At 35.5% G+C, this 18333-nt stretch overlaps 1 protein-coding gene across 1 annotated transcript; it reads left to right on the top strand.

The window, feature by feature from the left end:
• Positions 1-8706: 8706 nt before the first annotated feature.
• BTS (zinc finger protein-like protein) lies at positions 8707-17915 on the top strand. Its single transcript, XM_089629647.1, has 14 exons — positions 8707-9327; positions 10273-10482; positions 11067-11261; positions 11351-11715; positions 12103-12331; positions 12979-13147; positions 13236-14456; positions 14802-14973; positions 15071-15289; positions 15371-15508; positions 16316-16553; positions 16673-16732; positions 17085-17156; positions 17412-17915. The coding sequence occupies exons 1-14, from the start codon at positions 9010-9012 to the stop codon at positions 17544-17546; spliced, it is 3741 nt and encodes a 1246-aa protein (XP_089485773.1). The 5' UTR covers positions 8707-9009; the 3' UTR covers positions 17547-17915.
• The last annotated feature ends 418 nt before the right edge of the window (positions 17916-18333 follow it).

Raw genomic sequence — 18333 nt, 5'->3', positions numbered from 1 at the left:
CTTTGTGAAGTTCTCATAGATATGGAATTCATGTACAAGATTGCTGAAATGCAATGTATATCACCTCATGCTTTGTTCCTTGGAGTGTGAATAAATGAAATGGCCAGTGTCCAAATTGAGTCTTGACTCTTTTTTATGAAACAATGTGACTTGTTAGCTCCTCGTCAATACATTGTTTCTAACTTATTCACAAGCGACAAAGGAGTTGAGGAAATAACAGCTAGACGGGTAAAATGGTAATTTTGTAAATCCTGACTAGCTGATGATATTCATGAAGGGTAAACACTGATAATATTATGTGGATCCGCTCATTACAATTAAGTTGAATTCTTGAGTAGAAAATAAATTCATTTGAACCGAGAGATTTTCAGTGTCAACTCTTTAGTGGAGTCAGTTGGCATTAAGCTAAACTTGGAAAAGGTTTGTGAACTTTTGAGTCCAAGTATTTTAGCTCAAGCTTTGTTCATTTGGATCCATGAGGTCACTGTCACGAATCACATCGATTATGAATAGTTAAACGGGAAGCTAAGTCAAAACAAGAACGAAAATTGTCAAAAGGGTATTTTTGTCTTTTGAGACATATGATGAAATGAATGTCAATAAATTTTTTGACATGTTCATTTGATGACAAGTAACACTCGGCCATAATAAGATTAATTGGGCCTTGTGGATTAATTTCATTTCATAAGAATTTTAATGAAAATTCTTAATGGGCTTTTTTCATGTTGTCATAAACAAAATGGAATAGCTTCTAGAAGCACCTTCTAGAAGGTGATAGGCGCCCAAATACCCAAGAGAAAGAGAGAATATTTTGTGCATAAATGTATCAAGATACTTGCCAAAAGAAAAAGAGGAAACAAATTTGCATATGGATGCACATGGGAATCGGCCAAGGCTAGAAAGGAACAAAATAGGAAACAAATCAAGGCTTCTAGAAGCCTTGTGTTGGCCGAGTATCTCAAGAGGAAAAAGAGGAAATTGGCTCATGAATATGTGATATTCTATAGAAGAGGAAACTACCTTATTGAAGGTAAAGCCTCTCCTATAAATAGGAGCCTCATTCCTCACATTTCATTCATCCAAGTTTTAGAGATTTGAGATCTTCTCTCTCTAGAACCTTGGCTGATCCTCTCTCTCTCTCTCTCTCTCTCTCTCTCTCTCTCTCTCTCTTCAATTTCGTTTTATTGTTTTGGCACCTAGGTCCTCATTTGACCTAGAGTTTAGCTCTGCGACTTCAAGACTCGTTCTTAGGTCGTAGTGTTTAAAAGTGCCCACTCACTAATTCCTTTTATTTCGAGTGATTTAGTGATAGAAACTTTTGTGGTTGCTCGAGGTGCCGAGGAAAGAAAGAGAGACATGTTGCGAGGTAGACGAGCGTTGCAACTTTCCAAAAGCTTCTCAAAGTTCAAGCTTCAAGAAAGGTTAGTAAACTTCTATGCTCATAATAGTTTTTATTTACATGTGCTTGCTCTTTGTCTAGGTTAGTAAAAACCGTTTTACTTGAAAAAGAAAATTTTTAAAATTCCGCCGTTTAACGAAGCGTTAAACTTTTTCTTAAACCCTAGATCAATTCCAACACTTCACCCATGTATGAGTAATGAAACTCTAGATTGACTTCCAAAGGTGTTAACTACTAAAAAAGTCAAGCGCATCACCCTTAGTAGTCTTGACACATTCATCGAATGTTTAGGGTTCTTAGATGTGCTCGACTAGCGGACGCTATTTGTTTGATGTGTGTGGTGTGATTTTCTAAACACATTTCAAGAGATCTGAGTGTTAGGGAGTCGTTTGGTTTTGTAATTTCGTGATTGAAGGTTTCAAGAGTGTTGACATCGAAGGCGTCCAAATATCGGGAGAGTGTTTGAAGAGTGAAATTGAGAGTTATCTCAAATTTAGGGGAGTCTGATTTGGAATTCACGGGTAGTAATAGAAAATAGGGCATTGTGATCGGTGTTGTTCTTATAAGTCTATTGTTGTATTATTGACTACTTATTGATATAGTGAATATCTTTTCCACTGGGCTGAGAACCCTCCAGCATATGTGACATTGCAACGAACTGGGTTACCATTCTCCGTGTCATCTATATTTACGCAGTGTCTTTTACATATCCATACTTCCATCAGAACAATTGTCGCATACATTGATATAACATTGTGTGAGACATCTTGTTACTGACCAAACATAATTTCACTATGGTCTTTCTCTACTGTTCGACGAACTTTCACTTAATTTTGAGATGCGATTTTTTGTTATGACTGAGGCAGAGCACCTTATTCCTCTTATATTTGTGTAGACTTTATCACAACCTGAAATTATTTGCCAATATGTCCGTTCAGTTTTATATTGATATGTTCCAACATCAATAATCATTTCTAGATTTTCGGAAACAAAATTCCTACTCTTTATTCAGCATAATCTTATGGGAAAGAACAATATTTGAATAAAAGAAAAATATAATCAAGATTTATACTAACAAAGTAATCAAGATCTGCAATTAATATGTTAGTTAAAAAAAAAAAAACACATAAGCCTTTCTTCTCCGTTAAACACATATATGAGCATAAATTGAGTTTTTTACTGTTAGTAAAGTTGTTTTGCAAATTTTGGTTATCTAAACGGATATGAATGTAATTTGTTTCCTATTATCTATTCTTTCTCGTAAAATATCTCAAAATAGCAAAACAACCACTTGGGATATTATCCTTTAGTGGATAAATGTTTTTCCATATTAGTTAATTTAGTGACCTTTTGAAAAGGCATATTATTTTCTATTGGTGGATAGTGGTGTCATCAGAACCAATTGAAACCAAAAGAAAATGAAATTAAGTGACTATGTATTGGGCATTCAATCCAATATAAGTCTCAGGTGGAATCAAGAGCGCACCCACTGAAATACATGATGCTTTGAAAAACTCCTAATGATGCAAATTTCAGAAGAAGGAAAAAAAATATTTAACATTACATAGATGTATCTAAAAGATGATATGAGATGAATACCGGTTTCCACGTCAACGTACGTATCAATAAATAGAGCCTCAGCTAGGTTATCCGATTAATAATTAAATTTTTATTGCAACCAGACATTTCACATTTCCCTTGTTCTTTCTAAAGTTCTAGCTAAAGTTTTCGTTTATTATAAAAATAGCTCTTCAGTCCGTAAAAATTAAATTGACTAAAAATTTAATTAAATTACTACGCGTTGCCAAACTCTTTTTTTTAATAAAATAATATTTAGACTACTTTTTAAGATGATGAACTATTGGGTTATTAGATTAATTGTCTATGGATAATTTTTATCTTAAACAAACATTAATTTTAATTGCTAATGAAGAGTCACATCACAAAGGCTGGGGAGGGACTAGGGAAATCGAACCGAGCGCTACCCAGACACAAAAAGTACTAAAAAAATTAATTGAAAATTAGCCGTCCAACCTTGTTTTCGAGCATATTTGATTTTATAATTTTTTCTTATTGTTTATGTTTATGTGACTTTTTTTTTTCTTTTTATAACTTTTTGTTAATTTTTTATTGAAAGAAAAATCATCTGAAATTTAAAAAGAATTAGCTTTCTGTAGGATATTCAAAAAATAAAAAAAAAATTATCATATTAAAATAAGGTACTTATGAAATTTCCCTTAAATCAAAGACTCGCATAGCAGCCCGTTGAAGGTAACTAGCATCATTCAAATCGATTGGACAATCCACAAGAGTATATGTGGTTTCATTTCAAGAGACCAAAACCATCTTAAATCACTACATATCATAACTCCAAATAACCCAAGTGTCTTATTGTCAAGACAAAGGACTATCCCTCCATATACTACCTTCTAAGCTTTCATCTAACTTCGAGGTGCGATTATTATATACTGATCGAGATAGAACACCTTAATCATCTTAGATTTGTGTAGATTAATCCAACTTGAAAGTACCTTCAACTAATCTCCACTCAGTATTATGTTGATTATATTCCATCATTAAAACTGTTAATAAATAGATTTGCCCCCAAATATAATTGTTATCATTTATTTAACCGTGTGTGTTGGATCCTATGTAATATGGTTTATAATTTGACTAAGCAATTGTAAGTTGTTCAAGACATTCTGGAACAAGTTGTTCAAGACATCAGGTTATTTAAGCCACATGTTTTCCCGCGTGAATTGAACTGGAAATATTCTATTTTCAGTTTAGATATCTCTCGAATGGTATGATCGGTTTCCAAATCTACCAGATTCGTAGAAGATTTTCTTGCTAACCTAATTAAAACTCACCAAGGTTTTCTTTTGATTAAGCATTGTTTTGGTAGTCTTACACATGTCGACTTATTCTTGAGCCAGTCTATTTGCCTTGAAGATCTTCATCAACGAATGGTTCGAGAAATTGCTCGATACTGTTGTGCTTTATTTGTATAGAGTATATGAATAGCGCATGATTTTCGTTCATCATTGAGACAATCTCCGAGAGAGTATTGCGTGGAAAGAAATTCAATATCTGATCTAAGGGAATTTTAGATTGCAATTCATCGGAATATCAAATGAGATGGCAGTTCGAGATAGAGTCTGTAAACCTAAGTTCTTGTATTTTTGATAAATTATTTTCATCGCCAGATGTATCAATCCCTGATTAGATACTTTGTCATTGAACAGTATTAACAAATCTCCGTGCGTTTTATTATTTTCTGCTTGTTTGATTACTTGTATTGATCTAGCATAAATAGTCAATTGTTCCAACATTGAATAATCATCTATTTCTCATACAAGAGAACGACTATCTTACTGATGTCACAAGATACTAACTCGGGTAGACAGTTACTTAGGTAACCGATAAAACTCTAATAGACCCACGATCCTCATCTCAAATGACTATACTATAAAAGGCAAAAAAGAGAAGCAATGGCGCGATAGTTTATTTAAATATCCTCACATTGTATGTATGTTCATCTTGTATATGAAAAAGTCGGTCTAAATAATTGACTAACAATAGTTTATTTTTCTGTGACTAGATCTTATTCTCGTCAACACAGTTGTTGTACATTTTTTTTTTCGTCAACACCTAAAAAATAAAAAAATAAAAATAAAACTTTACGCGTAATTGAGTAATTGTTCAAAAATTAAAGCAGCAATTGAGTAATTTACTGTGATTGTACGTGTCACCAAATGAACGGGAAAACGATGAGTGAAAGTGACATTTGCGCTTCAAAAAGAAGAATCTTGTGAGCTATTTATTAGTTAATAGAAGTCTATCGCTGGATAATTGTTTAGTTCTGCAAAATAAATAAAAATGTCATCTACTGAAAAAATAAAAAATAAATGTCAAAGTATCGTATGAGTCCAATGGGAATGTGTAAGGAATAAGAAAGGCAGACTTGTGAGGGCGTGAGTGGGTCACGTGCCGTCTCGGCCGTGGCACGGTCACCACGTGCCGTTTGTGTGCGTTTTATTACGCTTTACGTTTCTTTTATTGTTCCTCCCACCGACTAACTACCCGAAAATGACTAATATTTTAGTGACGCTTTTCCTATATTCCTTGGGATTTTTTTAACTCGTAAAACGTACGTACGACGAACATGATAAGTGGTGCTTGATTAAGGAAAGAGTTAGACATGAAAATTTATTAATAAAAAAAATCAACCAGTTATACGATCAATTTTGATTCCAGAACAAGTTATCAAAAGAAGGAATCGTTGAGAATTGTTCACAGATTATCGTCAAATAAAATTAATATATAATTTTTTCAAATTTTAAAAAATATAGTTCCATTTATTCTTGAAAAGCGTACATCTTGTATTAGTTTGATTTATTATTTTTAATTATTAAATAATTTGACTAATTTTCGCGTAAGAGATAGATAAACTCTCTCATATTAAATTGTATGTTTTATACATATATGCATATATTAATATTCTTTTGTCTTCTTTAAGGTGGATAATCTGAAAACAATTGAAAACTATATAATGGGAAAAGGATATTAAGTAAAATAATCGGAGAAGGTCATAAGAGCATCCTAATTAAAGAGTTTCAGCTCCAATCTTATACTATATTTTTAGCTCAAAATATATATTCTTATTTATCTATTATTTTAATATTTTTTTACGACACCCTGGTTCACATTTATTTAGTTTGTGTTTTATACCTCTAATCATATCATTTCATTTTCTGTATCATTCACATAAATTTAAAATAAACTTAATTTTGTTAAAAAAAATTATATATTAAATGGGCAGTTATGCCAATAACACAATAGTCCACCATCTTTTGAAAAAATAGTCTAAATAGTCCATGAACAATTAATTTAATTAACTTCGACCTGGAAGACTACTTTCCTAATAAAATAAAACTTGGCTAAATCCTTAAAATGAAGTAAAAGATTAGGTAATTGCAACAAATACTTATATATTAAAAGGTCTTTTCTTTAATAAATAATAGCTTTTAATTGGGTATTCATTAAAAGACGAAATAATGTGTTGTGAATGAGAGATGTGTAAGTGGAAAAGAGCCTCACATGGAAAAAAAACACTAAGGAATTGAACTCTTTATATATATATATATATATATATATATTTATTGTTGAAATTGAACTCCTTATATATGTTCCATTTAATAACCATTATTAAATACTATGGAGTCTAAAGAGTGCCACTTATCACTCTATCGCGCATTGTTTGCTTAAGCAAACGTGAACGCTACGTTGATTGCCTTACCAACGGCCGCGTCATCTAGCATGGTGGTTACTTTTCAGTGTCCGTTTGAACGAGCAGTTGTATCGTTTGGAAATGAACGGTCGTGTCGTTTGCGACTACAACTATCATTCAAACGAACAGGTACGACTGTTCGCCATTACTGTTTCGCGAACAGGTACGAATTCTTATATAAAGCACATTCTTATATGGAATTCCTCACTCGGTATTCGAAACTATCTCTCTCTCTCTCTAAAACACATTTTTCTAGAAATCATTCTTGCCTACGTTCGAATTTCACTGCGTCTTAGTGCAGTCCGAATTCAGGCTTGTCGTATACTACGATATTCTTGTTTGTGACCTTCAAGAGTTTTTCGAGGTGTAAGAGACACTATAAAAAACCGCATCTCATGCGTGATTCAAGATCAGACGTCTTCAACTTTGAAGAATTACACAAGCACTTATTGACTCTAAAATAATATGAACTCATAAATTAGATTATTCATAAGATTGACTAGCTGAAATGACTATACTATTGAACACCAATGTTATTCAAATATGTTTTGTTACATTCCAAGGTACAATTTTGAGTCTCTAGCCGAGTTCTTTGAATTCACTCATGCTTATTATTTCTACATAAAAATGAAATAAGTGGGAACATACTCCCGTGTTAAAGTATTTACAAATATAAAAATGAAATAAGTGGGAACATACTCCCGTGTTAAAGTATTTACAAATAGACTTTTTTATATTGCTATTCTCACCCGAGTCATATGTCTTCTTCTTTTAATCGGATCAGGCTTCGTGGTCTGGGGCGACTTCCCCCCCCCCCCAAATCCAAATTTTTGGGCTTAAATAAATTTTTTTCAGCCTAAATTGATTTTTGGCCTCCCCTTTCTTCTAAAATCTGGATCCGCCACTGTTCGTGGTATTCCCTTGACTAATCTCGAGCTTGCTTCAATTTGAATATGCTCGATGATGTAAATTTAGCGTATTGATATGATGTCTTATTATTTATTATTAACGTGACGAGTTTGTAAAAAGTTGATTCCGACATCAATTAACTTGGTTGTACGAAAGATCAAGGTGCGTGCTCAATGCATGTCTCGGGTGTGGTTTTTTTTAGGAATCCACATTTCACGTCAATTGGAGGTGTTGAAAAGTGATATTTTGGAAATCTCAGAGGCAACCTGATTTGGTTAAAGGGAAGGGATCAACCGTGCATTATCAGCCTCTTATCCACGTAAAATATACCCACTCCCATTTTTTCCACATGTTGTGATGGTAAGGGTTGTGTCTTTACGACGAATGATATATGATAGTTTAGGGACGCGTTCTATCTAGATGAGCTCGTAAACTTTGGCCTCGAGATCCCGGGTAAACCTCTTGTCCTCAAACCGAATTAGGCATGATGAAGCCACCGAGCGATGGCTTCACTAGTCTAACATGAATGCGACACAACATAGCGCAATGATAAATTCATACTATAGGAGTTGTATTTCATAACGAGTGAAAAGTGTAGTGCCAACTTATATCTTCCTGTTCGGAAGGTATATAAATAGGTAAGGAGTTGGGAATTGGTTGGCTTAAACTTTAAAGTGATAATAGAGATTGATAACTTTCATAGCCAACAAAGTCTCTTGACAAATGAATTAGAGATGATCGTTGATTGGATTCTCAAAATATACTACTTTTAAAATTAGGTTAGATGTCATGCAGATTTGCCCATTAGTGTTGTAAGTGTAAAAAAAAAAAAACTGAGACTTTCATTTCAAAATACTAAAAATTAAAAAAACTGTTTCGAACGTCTGAATTACAATATATTTTCTGGTATAGAATGAATATTGATGATGATCTTGGATTCTTGATGCGAACGAGCAACTCCTTCAGATCACACACCTACACACCATAATGATCCACAACCGACACTGCCACGTGCTTGCCTCCACAGCTCACGTGACAAGTCGTTGGTGACGTCTCACTCCAGCGTGGCAAATTTCCACGTGGCACGACGCCAAGTATATAGTCTTCCTCATCTGCCGTGATCTTTTGCGACCAAAGCCCCTTTCTATTTTTTTTTTCTCTGAATGCAAATCATATTCAAAGAAATACAATCCCAAGCCAAAGCAGAGAATAGAGAAACAGACAAAAACAGAAAGAAAGAAAAAAAATTGAAAATTCAAGAGGAAGAAAAAAAAAAACAAGATTTAGAGAGAGAGAGAGAGAGAGAGAGAGAGAGAGAGAGGATACTCTGACTCAGAGCTCTCTAATTCTTATTATAGAAACGAAGATAGAGTTGAGAGAGAGAGATATTGTTCGAAGGTGAAGAAAAATAATGGCGACGCCATTAGCGGAGTTGCAACACCGGGACGGAGGCGGTGTAGTGGCGGTTCTCTCGAATTCCGTCGATTCATCTTCTTCTTCTCCACGGCTGGCCATTAATGGATGCTTGAAGAGCTCGGAGGAGCAGAAGAAATCGCCGCTGCTGATTTTCTTGCTCTTCCACAAGGCGATTCGGAAGGAGCTCGACGCGCTTCACAGGCTGGCCATGGCGTTCGCCACTGGGAAGAAGAGGACGGACGTCGCTCCGATTCTCGAGCGCTACCATTTTCTCAGGTCAATTTACAAGCACCACTCCAATGCCGAGGACGAGGTCCGAAATTTCTCCAATCTCGATTTCCTGCCTTACAATTTCCGTTTTGATTCGAAATTTCGTGCTTCGATGAGAAGGAATTTTTCTTTTTGGAAAATTATAATTGCCTGTGTCGAAGAAAATTCGTGCTTGCATACAGTTGTACTCGCATTTCCAGGCTTTATGAAATCTTTTCAATTGTCATTTTAACTGGTTGTGCGTTGAAGCGTCGCTTGGACTCAAGTTCTTATTTCCTCGCTAGTTATCGTTTGAGGAGGCAAGCTTAGGTAATCTAGAAAGGAAAATGAAAAATAAGTTCAAGGCCTTTTAGAACCTCGGGTTCAGTCTTGAGGAGATAGCCTCAAACTAACTCTAGTTGGAAGGCTCGAAGCAAGAAAAAAAAAAAAAAAAAAAACTCTAGTTGGAAGGTTGGTTTGAGTCATATTATGAATCCCACATTTAGCCATGGCTTTCCTGGAAAACGCTAATGTCCGTAGATGCTTTTTGGTTTACTTTAACTGATACACTTAAAAACAACATAATGTCAAACAGTAATACTCTGGGTATTTTGGGAGTTGCTGACCCTTTGTTAATGGAAATCCTCCGTGCTCATAATTCCATCAAACTTCAGTGGTGTGGTGAGAGCAACTTGGTAACCACAAGGTTGAAATCCCATGGTACTGTCAAAATTTCAGTGGCTACAGTATGCCACTTGCTAGAAGAATTTACATTTCAACAAGAGAAAAGTAAAATCCTGAACACGAGAAAGTTGGACTATTGAACGTTTCGTTTATGATCAATATTAATCGTAATTGACACTTTAGAAATTTCTACCCCTGTAGTGACTTTCATTCTGTTGCATCTACAACTATTCCTACAAGTACCCGCTGAATGAATGATGGTTTATCCCCTCCAATTTAGTTCTATTGTTGTTTATAATGACGGTGTTATAGCTTGTCTCTGCAGGTAATCTTTCCAGCTCTTGATATTCGCGTGAAGAATGTTGCACAAACGTATTCCCTTGAACATAAGGGGGAAAGTAATCTTTTCGACAACCTATTTGAGCTGTTAAGTTCGAAAACCCAAAACGATGAAAGTTTCCCAAGGGAGTTAGCATCTTGTACAGGAGCTCTAAAGACATCAGTAAGCCAGCACATGGCTAAAGAAGAGGAACAGGTTTCCTTCTGTTTTTAACAGTTTCATGTCTTGATTTTAGCAGTTCAGTACACAAGATTCTGCTTTAGAAAATGTATAGTAATTAAACAGACAAACCAAACGTGTGAGGACCCAAATTTTGATGCGGCCAAGATTTACTTTACGGCCAGTCCATCGTTCATAAGGAGTACCAGGAACCGTTTCTTTCTTTTCGCTAGCCTGTTTAATTTCACGAATTGATTTTTAGGCTCAAGTCAATTAAACATAGTTGTGATCTACTACTGCTATCTGTAAAGTACTTTCTAGTCTTTAAAAAAATTAGTGGAGCAGGTATATGTTGAAGTCAAGTGTATAGGGAAAATTTTGGTTGATTTACATAGATTAATACAAATATCATTTTTATAAAACATTTTTGTTCATACTTCCGGATATATCCACTGTCGTTTTGCTTGCGCGGAGTGATACATCCATGCTCACTTACACATAAGTAATACACCTTCTCTTCTAAAGGTTTTAATTGCGGATTATTCAAGTTTCTTTTCTGTATTTTTTTTTCTTTTCTTTTTTCCTTGATATTTGAAATGTTCTCTTTCTGATCATGACAGGTGATTCCATTGTTAATTGAGAAGTTTTCACTTGAAGAGCAGGCCTCTTTAGTATGGCAATTTTTGTGTAGCATTCCTGTGAATATGATGGCTGAGTTTCTTCCATGGCTTTCATCATCTATATCTTCTGATGAATATCAAGATTTACGGAAATGTTTGAATAAGATAGTCCCTGACGAAAAGCTTCTCCAGAAGGTTGGGTTCTGACTTTTACTCTTGTGGTTGTCATTTCTGGTCTTGTTATTACAGTACAGAGATATAGCTAAAATTATTGCCCAATGAAGGTAATTTTTACTTGGATGGAAGGGAGAACCAGCAGTAAGCATGCAAAAAATTTTCCCACAGACCTTCAAATCAGATGTTGTAGTGAGGCCAGTTCTAGCACCGCGGGTGGTATCATTGAAAAAGAACGGTGTGCATGTGAGTGTAGGACTGGGAAAAGGAAGCACGTGGAGTTAAGCACAGATGTTTCTGATACCAGTGGGATACATCCGATAAATGAAATATTGCTCTGGCATAAAGCGATTAAAAGGGAATTGAATGAGCTAGCCCAGGAAGCAAGGAAAATAGAACGCTCGGGAGATTTCACAAATTTATCAGCTTTCAATGACAGATTGCAATTTATTGCTGAAGTTTGCATCTTTCACAGGTATGATTTTTAAAATTCTGTCTCATGTTGTGAGATATTTATATTTTTGTGTGATCTTTCTTATGTTCATAATATGTATTTGTCATGTTATTCTTCATGTATACTGTTTAGATCAGTTGACTAGTTTTTGTTCTCTCACCGTTATTCATTTTCTTCAATTAGGAAACTTTATACCTCTTCCCATGCACGTTTGTAAGTACTCATCTGCATGTGTATACTCATGCCTAACTTACCAGTCTACTTGATTGTCCAGTCTGTGTTCAGTATCATAAGTTCTTATTTTGTTATAGATGTTTCAAAACATACACATGAAGTTGGTCATGTGTCGATCTTATTTTCAATGTAGTCCCTTCCCTCAAGTATGGCTATTTTTTTGTTTTGTCACAGTATTGCTGAGGACAAGGTGCTATTTCCAGCAGTAGATGGGGAATTTTCGTTTTTCCAGGAGCATGCAGAAGAAGAAAGTCAGTTCAACGAGTTTAGACGTTTAATTGAAACCATTCAAAATGCGGGAGCAAACTCCACTTCTGAATCTGAATTTTATTCAAAGTTGTGTTCACATGCTGATCATATCATGGAAACCACACAGAGGCATTTCAATAATGAGGAAGCTCAGGTGATATATCCTTTCGTTCTCTAGTTCATTTGGGATCTGCAGTAATAATAGTATCCAGGATTAGTTATACTTCTTCCCCCTGAATTATCAACCCTGTCTCATATTGCCCTTGGAATTTTACTGTAGCCATACTTTTCCCTGAACTTTTAATAATCTCTGTTTTTCTCTTGTACTAGTTTTCAAGCAGTAGTAATCTGACCATAGAGGCTGTGATGTTATAGAATTAGAGGGTTGCACAAACAAATCAGTTCTTAAAAATAAAATATATAAATCATTACATATATACTTTTATCAGGATGTTAATAGAGATAGTAAAATCTTAATTTCTTTTAATAATTAAAAAACTTAGGGTCTTATTCCTGTGATCAAGGACGTGATTTAGAAATAATAGCTAACAGCAAAAATAAAAGTAAAAGATTTCCTGTTCTTCTGAAAACTCACATAGGTAAAAGTTGAAAAAAAGAGATCTGTGAAGTATTTTAGTTTGTTTTATTATATCATATTGTTGTGTAAGTAATATGAGACGAAAAGTTCCGGGACCGGATATGAGACGAAGTACATGCAAGCCGTTTGCTTTTTTAAAGAGCTAGAACTTGTGGTCAGTGCATTGCATTTTAATAAATGTTTCTGATTCGTTGTTTGTCTAGGTCCTACCCCTGGCAAGAAGGAACTTCAGCTTCAAAAAGCAGCGAGAGCTATTGTACCGAAGTTTATGCACGATGCCTTTAAAGTTAATTGAGCGTGTTTTGCCATGGCTGGTGCAATCGTTGACTGAAGAGGAATTTTTTAATATTCTGAAAAACATTCAATTGGCAGGTCATATTTGCCTCTGAAAATGTTTTATTGTTCGAATTAATTTTTGGTAGTGTATTTCTTTCTAACAACATATCGTTTTATTATTCAGCTCCAGTTGCAGATTCTGCTTTGGTAACGCTCTTCTCGGGATGGGCTTGTAAGGCTCATAACCAGGGTTTATGCTTGTCTTCAAGAACCACTGGTAGTTGTCCTGTGAAAAGGCTAAATGGTATTGAAGTGGAAGCCACCCCATCTCTTTGCCCATGTGCATCTTCATCGTCTGCTAAAGAAAGTGATGCTAATACAAGGCCATACAAGAGAAGTGTCACAGAATTATGTAAAAATAATGATTCAACATGCATGGAAAATATTAGAAATGGCAAGGAACAATGCTGTAGTGATCAGTCTTGTCATGTCCCAGGGTTAGGAGTCAGTAGCAAAAATCTAGGTGTAAGTGCTCTTTTCGCATCTAAGTCTTTGCGCTCCTCGTCTTTCAGCTCTTCTGCGCCATCTCTTGACTCCAGTCTTTTTGTCTGGGAAGCAGATAATAGCACTTTTAGTAATTCTTGTGGGGAGCGACCGATTGATACCATTTTTAAGTTTCATAAAGCCATACGCAAAGACTTGGAGTATTTGGATGTTGAATCTGGGAAACTAATTGATTGTGACGAGACATTTCTTCGGCAGTTTATAGGAAGGTTTCGTCTCCTTTGGGGTTTATACAGAGCTCATAGTAATGCTGAGGATGATATAGTATTTCCTGCTTTAGAATCCAAAGAGGCCCTTCATAATGTAAGTCACTCGTATACGCTAGACCATAAGCAGGAGGAAGAGCTATTTGAAGATATTTCACGTGTTCTCTCCGAGCTTTCAAATCTTCATGAATCCCTGGAGAAGGAGAAACAGAACAGGGATTCAAGACGAACGGACACTGAATTGTCTTCAGCTAATGGAAGTGATTGTACTAGAAAGTACAATGAGCTGTCTACTAAACTCCAAGGAATGTGCAAGTCCATAAAGGTATCACTTGATAACCACATATTTAGGGAGGAGCTTGAATTGTGGCCATTATTTGGGAGGCACTTCTCCGTAGACGAACAAGACAAAATAGTCGGGCGAATCATTGGAACGACCGGCGCGGAAGTGCTTCAGTCAATGCTTCCATGGGTGACTTCTGCTCTTACTCAGGATGAGCAGAATAAGATGATGGACACCTGGAAGCAGGCAGCCAAAAATACAATGTTCAACGAGTGGCTCAACGAATGTTGGAAAGGCTCTCTAGATTCACCCGCGGACGCAGACACCACGGAGGCTAGTGCTCCTCCAAAAGGTTTGTCCTAAGGCATTTAATTTTCCTATGTCTCCACTGATATGTGAATGCAAACCACATTAGTGAGTTCTGATTGATAGGACTCTTTTGGGTATTCCATATCTGTCTGGGGTTTAAAGGGATGCTCTTTACTTGATTTTAAGTAATTCACAAATCAGAACAAGTTCATTATGAAGATAAAATAATAAGATTTAAATTCGTGCTGTCCGTAATTTGAGGAATCTATAACGATTGATAGCAAATTTATAGGTTACCGTGTCGTGTTTTCTTCTTGATATAGTAAATAGCCTGGATAAGGAAAAGAATATGCCGGAGCTTATTCAAACTTCATTTTTTTTTTTCTAGGTATTGATTTCCTGGAAAGTTTGGACCAAAGTGATCCAATGTTTAAGCCAGGCTGGAAGGATATTTTCCGCATGAATCAGAATGAGCTTGAGTCAGAGATCAGAAAGGTTTACCGTGATGAAACTCTTGATCCAAGAAGAAAAGCCTATCTTGTACAGAATCTTATGACTAGGTTAGTTCTGATCATAGCCCTTCAATCATTGCATGGAAATATCTTTGAATTTCAAACTTTTCTGTCGAGTCTCATTGACGTGTTTTGGTGTCTATAGTCGCTGGATTGCTGCTCAGCAAAAGTCACTCAAAGGAGCAGGAGAAATTTCCAGCTGTGAAGATGTAGGAGGATGTTCAGCGTCGTTTCGAGATCCCGAAAAAACGATATTTGGGTGTGAGCACTACAAAAGGAACTGCAAGCTTCTTGCTGCTTGCTGTGGCAAGTTGTTTACTTGTAGGTTTTGCCATGACAATGTGAGCGACCACTCAATGGATAGGTAATTGATTCTTCAATGCCGATTCTTTCATTTCAAGATGGGCCACTATATATTGCTGAAAATTGTCAACTATCTTCGCAGGAAAATGACTACAGAAATGATGTGCATGAGCTGCCTCAAGATTCAGGCAGTCGGACCAACATGCACAACACCCTCCTGCAACGAGCTGTCAATGGCAACATATTATTGCGCCATTTGCAAATTCTTCGATGATGAAAGGTACAAGAATTTGTCATCACGTTTGGGAATTATCTTCTCTTTTCTTATACGTATAAAGTTACATCAGATATTTACAACAGAAAAAATCTTGGTACCTAAAGATATAGGTAAAACAGCTGTAGGCATATGGAAAGAAAATAGAGAACTGATTTTGTCTGTTTGTCATAGTTGTCATCCGGTGAACTTGAATAATGGTAGTGGCTTGTCTATATATCTTATTTTTCATATAAAGTACCCACTCGTACATGCGAGAATATTTGATGCTTTAAGTGCCTAAACAATTATGATTTAAACTACTCTCTGTCCCATGTCCACTTAAATGTCCAAAACCTCTGCTTCAAAGATTAAATTGACAATTGAGGCCAAAAGTTATCTAATTCCCCAAGCGTATGTTTGGAACTGTGATCGGAGGGAAAAATAATGAGAATCCATTGTGTTTACTTTCTTGTTTGGATTGAGGAAAATCAGAGAGAATTTTTTTAGGGAAGCTGTATAACTATAGTTAGGATTTCACTTTCATATTAAATTCAAATGGACAATGAGAATCAAATCAAATTTTGCACATGCGATGGCCATACACGCGTCCCTCTTCTCACTCTCTCCCTTGTTTTCCCCTCAAAATTTCATTTACCAAACGCAGTAGAGAAAATCGATTTTCCATCATAATTTTTTGTCCGGGGTCCAATTACCGACTAAGAATATAGAAACTAAGCTGCTGCATTATTTGATCTTAAGTTGCAACGTTTAATGTTTTTGTAGCTGGAAAAAGGTGGTTGTCATTAATATTTATTTTCTGCATATCTTCAGGGCCATCTACCATTGCCCATTTTGCAACTTATGCCGTGTTGGAGGGGGGCTCGGAATCGATTACTTCCATTGCATGACATGCAATTGTTGCCTTGGAATTAAGTTGGTGAACAACCACAAATGCCTTGAGAAAAGCTTAGAAACCAACTGTCCCATCTGCTGTGATTTCCTCTTCACATCAAGTGCAGCGGTCAGGGGATTACCTTGCGGCCACTACATGCATTCTGCTTGCTTTCAGGTCTCTTATAAAAAAATTAAAAATATAAATATAAAAAAATTAACTCCCATGCGTTTTTCGATCCCTTACCTTTTATGTGACGAAATCTGAATCAGTCGTTTTTTTCCGATGTCTATCAGGCATACACTTGCAGTCACTACACCTGCCCAATTTGCAGCAAATCTTTAGGGGACATGGCGGTGCGACAACTTCCTCTCTTCTTTAACATGATCTGAATAACCTTGCTTTTTATTTTGAAACGACATATCCTTGGCATTTTATTACTACATTAGTCATTTTTCATACAATAAATTCAAAAGTAAAATAATCTATAGTTTCAACAGAAATTAGCCATATTTATTTTATTGACAAGATGATTCGTGGCTATAAGTTTTTATTTTATTTTATTAAACGCCATTCAAAAATTGTATGTATTCATTTTAATTATAAAAAATATATAGTGGACAACATATACTTTGCTGGAACTAATTGATCAGAAACTTTTTCTTTCAAGTATGTAGATTTTAAGCTTGAAAAATTATGCCCTTTCAGGTCTACTTTGGCATGCTTGATGCTTTGCTGGCTACCGAGGAGCTTCCAGAGGAGTATCGTGATCGTTGTCAGGTATCTAACGTTGTCAGCTTAGGAAACGCTTGTACCTGTCTTTTTTTATTATATATCAAAGAGGTTTAATTTTTATGAAAGAATTATAAAATAAAAAAGAGAGCACAAATCCTTTTTGCTGGTTGCAATAAGAGATTCGACACCTGGAAAAAGAGGCCGGGGTTCTTGAAACAGCAGATTAAACTCTCAACGGCATTGATTGGAGAGTCATTTTTTTTATGTTTATGTATGGCGTTGGTGTGAATGGTGATTCAGGATATACTGTGCAACGACTGTGATCGGAAGGGCAACGCGAGATTCCACTGGCTCTATCACAAATGCGGGTCTTGTGGGTCCTACAACACCCGCGTCATCAAGATGACCGAGCCCGACTGCTCTTCATCGCATTAGCCACCACCGGTTTCGTCTCGTGCGAAATTGTTTTGTAGATTAAATGTATATCTATAGCCACATTTTTCCTCTTTTTTTTTTTCTTTTTTGAGGTCAGACATAGCACAATACAATATATCGGCTAGGAGTAATCCTTATAAGATCATATTTTCCATGATATCAAGGATTATATATAAGAATTTAGACAGGTAAAGAGTTGCTGAAAATACAGTTATGTACAGAACAGATTGCCACTTGAGCACTCGTTACAAGGTACGGCCAAAAAAAAAAAAAAAAATTGCCGACTGGATTGGTAAGTGGATTTTTTTTTTTTAATCAACATATTAGTAGCAACTTTGATATTTTTTATCAAAATAAGTAACTTATGTTTTTGGACACTTTTACTAGTGACAGTAGACATATATTTACAATTGTTATTTGTAGATTTATAAGTCTATAATTTATGACAATTGTATATTTTTATGTCTACAATTACTAATAAAAGTATCCAAAAATATAAATTTGGTTTATTTTAATCCAAGTATCAAAGTTACTATTATTTGTGGCTATTTCTCAGAGATTTCCCCAACTTTATGACCTTTCTTTGTCAGCTTTAGCTTTTCTACAACCTCGAATCTCACTCGAGCATGTTGCCCTGAATTTAAACTTAAACACTTAATTCACTTGAATTTTAACATTTAGGGTTTGAACTTTTAGATCTCAGGTACCAAAGCTAGTTTTTTACGCTCAAATCAAATTCCGATACTTGGTATTAAATTGTATAAGATTTGTTCATTTAGGCCAAGTG

This window comes from Urtica dioica, chromosome 10 (assembly GCF_054948205.1).
Source record: "Urtica dioica subsp. dioica isolate 48M chromosome 10, U.dioica_male_clone48M_v1_H2, whole genome shotgun sequence".
Classification (NCBI taxonomy): Eukaryota; Viridiplantae; Streptophyta; class Magnoliopsida; order Rosales; family Urticaceae; genus Urtica; species Urtica dioica.
The sequence above is the reverse complement of the archived record's forward strand: the minus strand, read 5'-3'. Positions and strand labels throughout refer to the sequence as shown.

What these genes read in the sequence shown, in the direction of transcription:
- BTS (XM_089629647.1), top strand. Translation starts at nt 9,010, where the DNA reads ATGGCGACGCCATTAGCGGAGTTGCAACACCGGGACGGAGGCGGTGTA. An exon ending in ACGAAAAGCTTCTCCAGAAG is followed by an intron (nt 11,262 to 11,350) that starts GTTGGGTTCTGA and finishes TGCCCAATGAAG; the next exon opens with GTAATTTTTACTTGGATGGA. An exon ending in GGCTAGTGCTCCTCCAAAAG is followed by an intron (nt 14,457 to 14,801) that starts GTTTGTCCTAAG and finishes TTTTTTTTCTAG; the next exon opens with GTATTGATTTCCTGGAAAGT.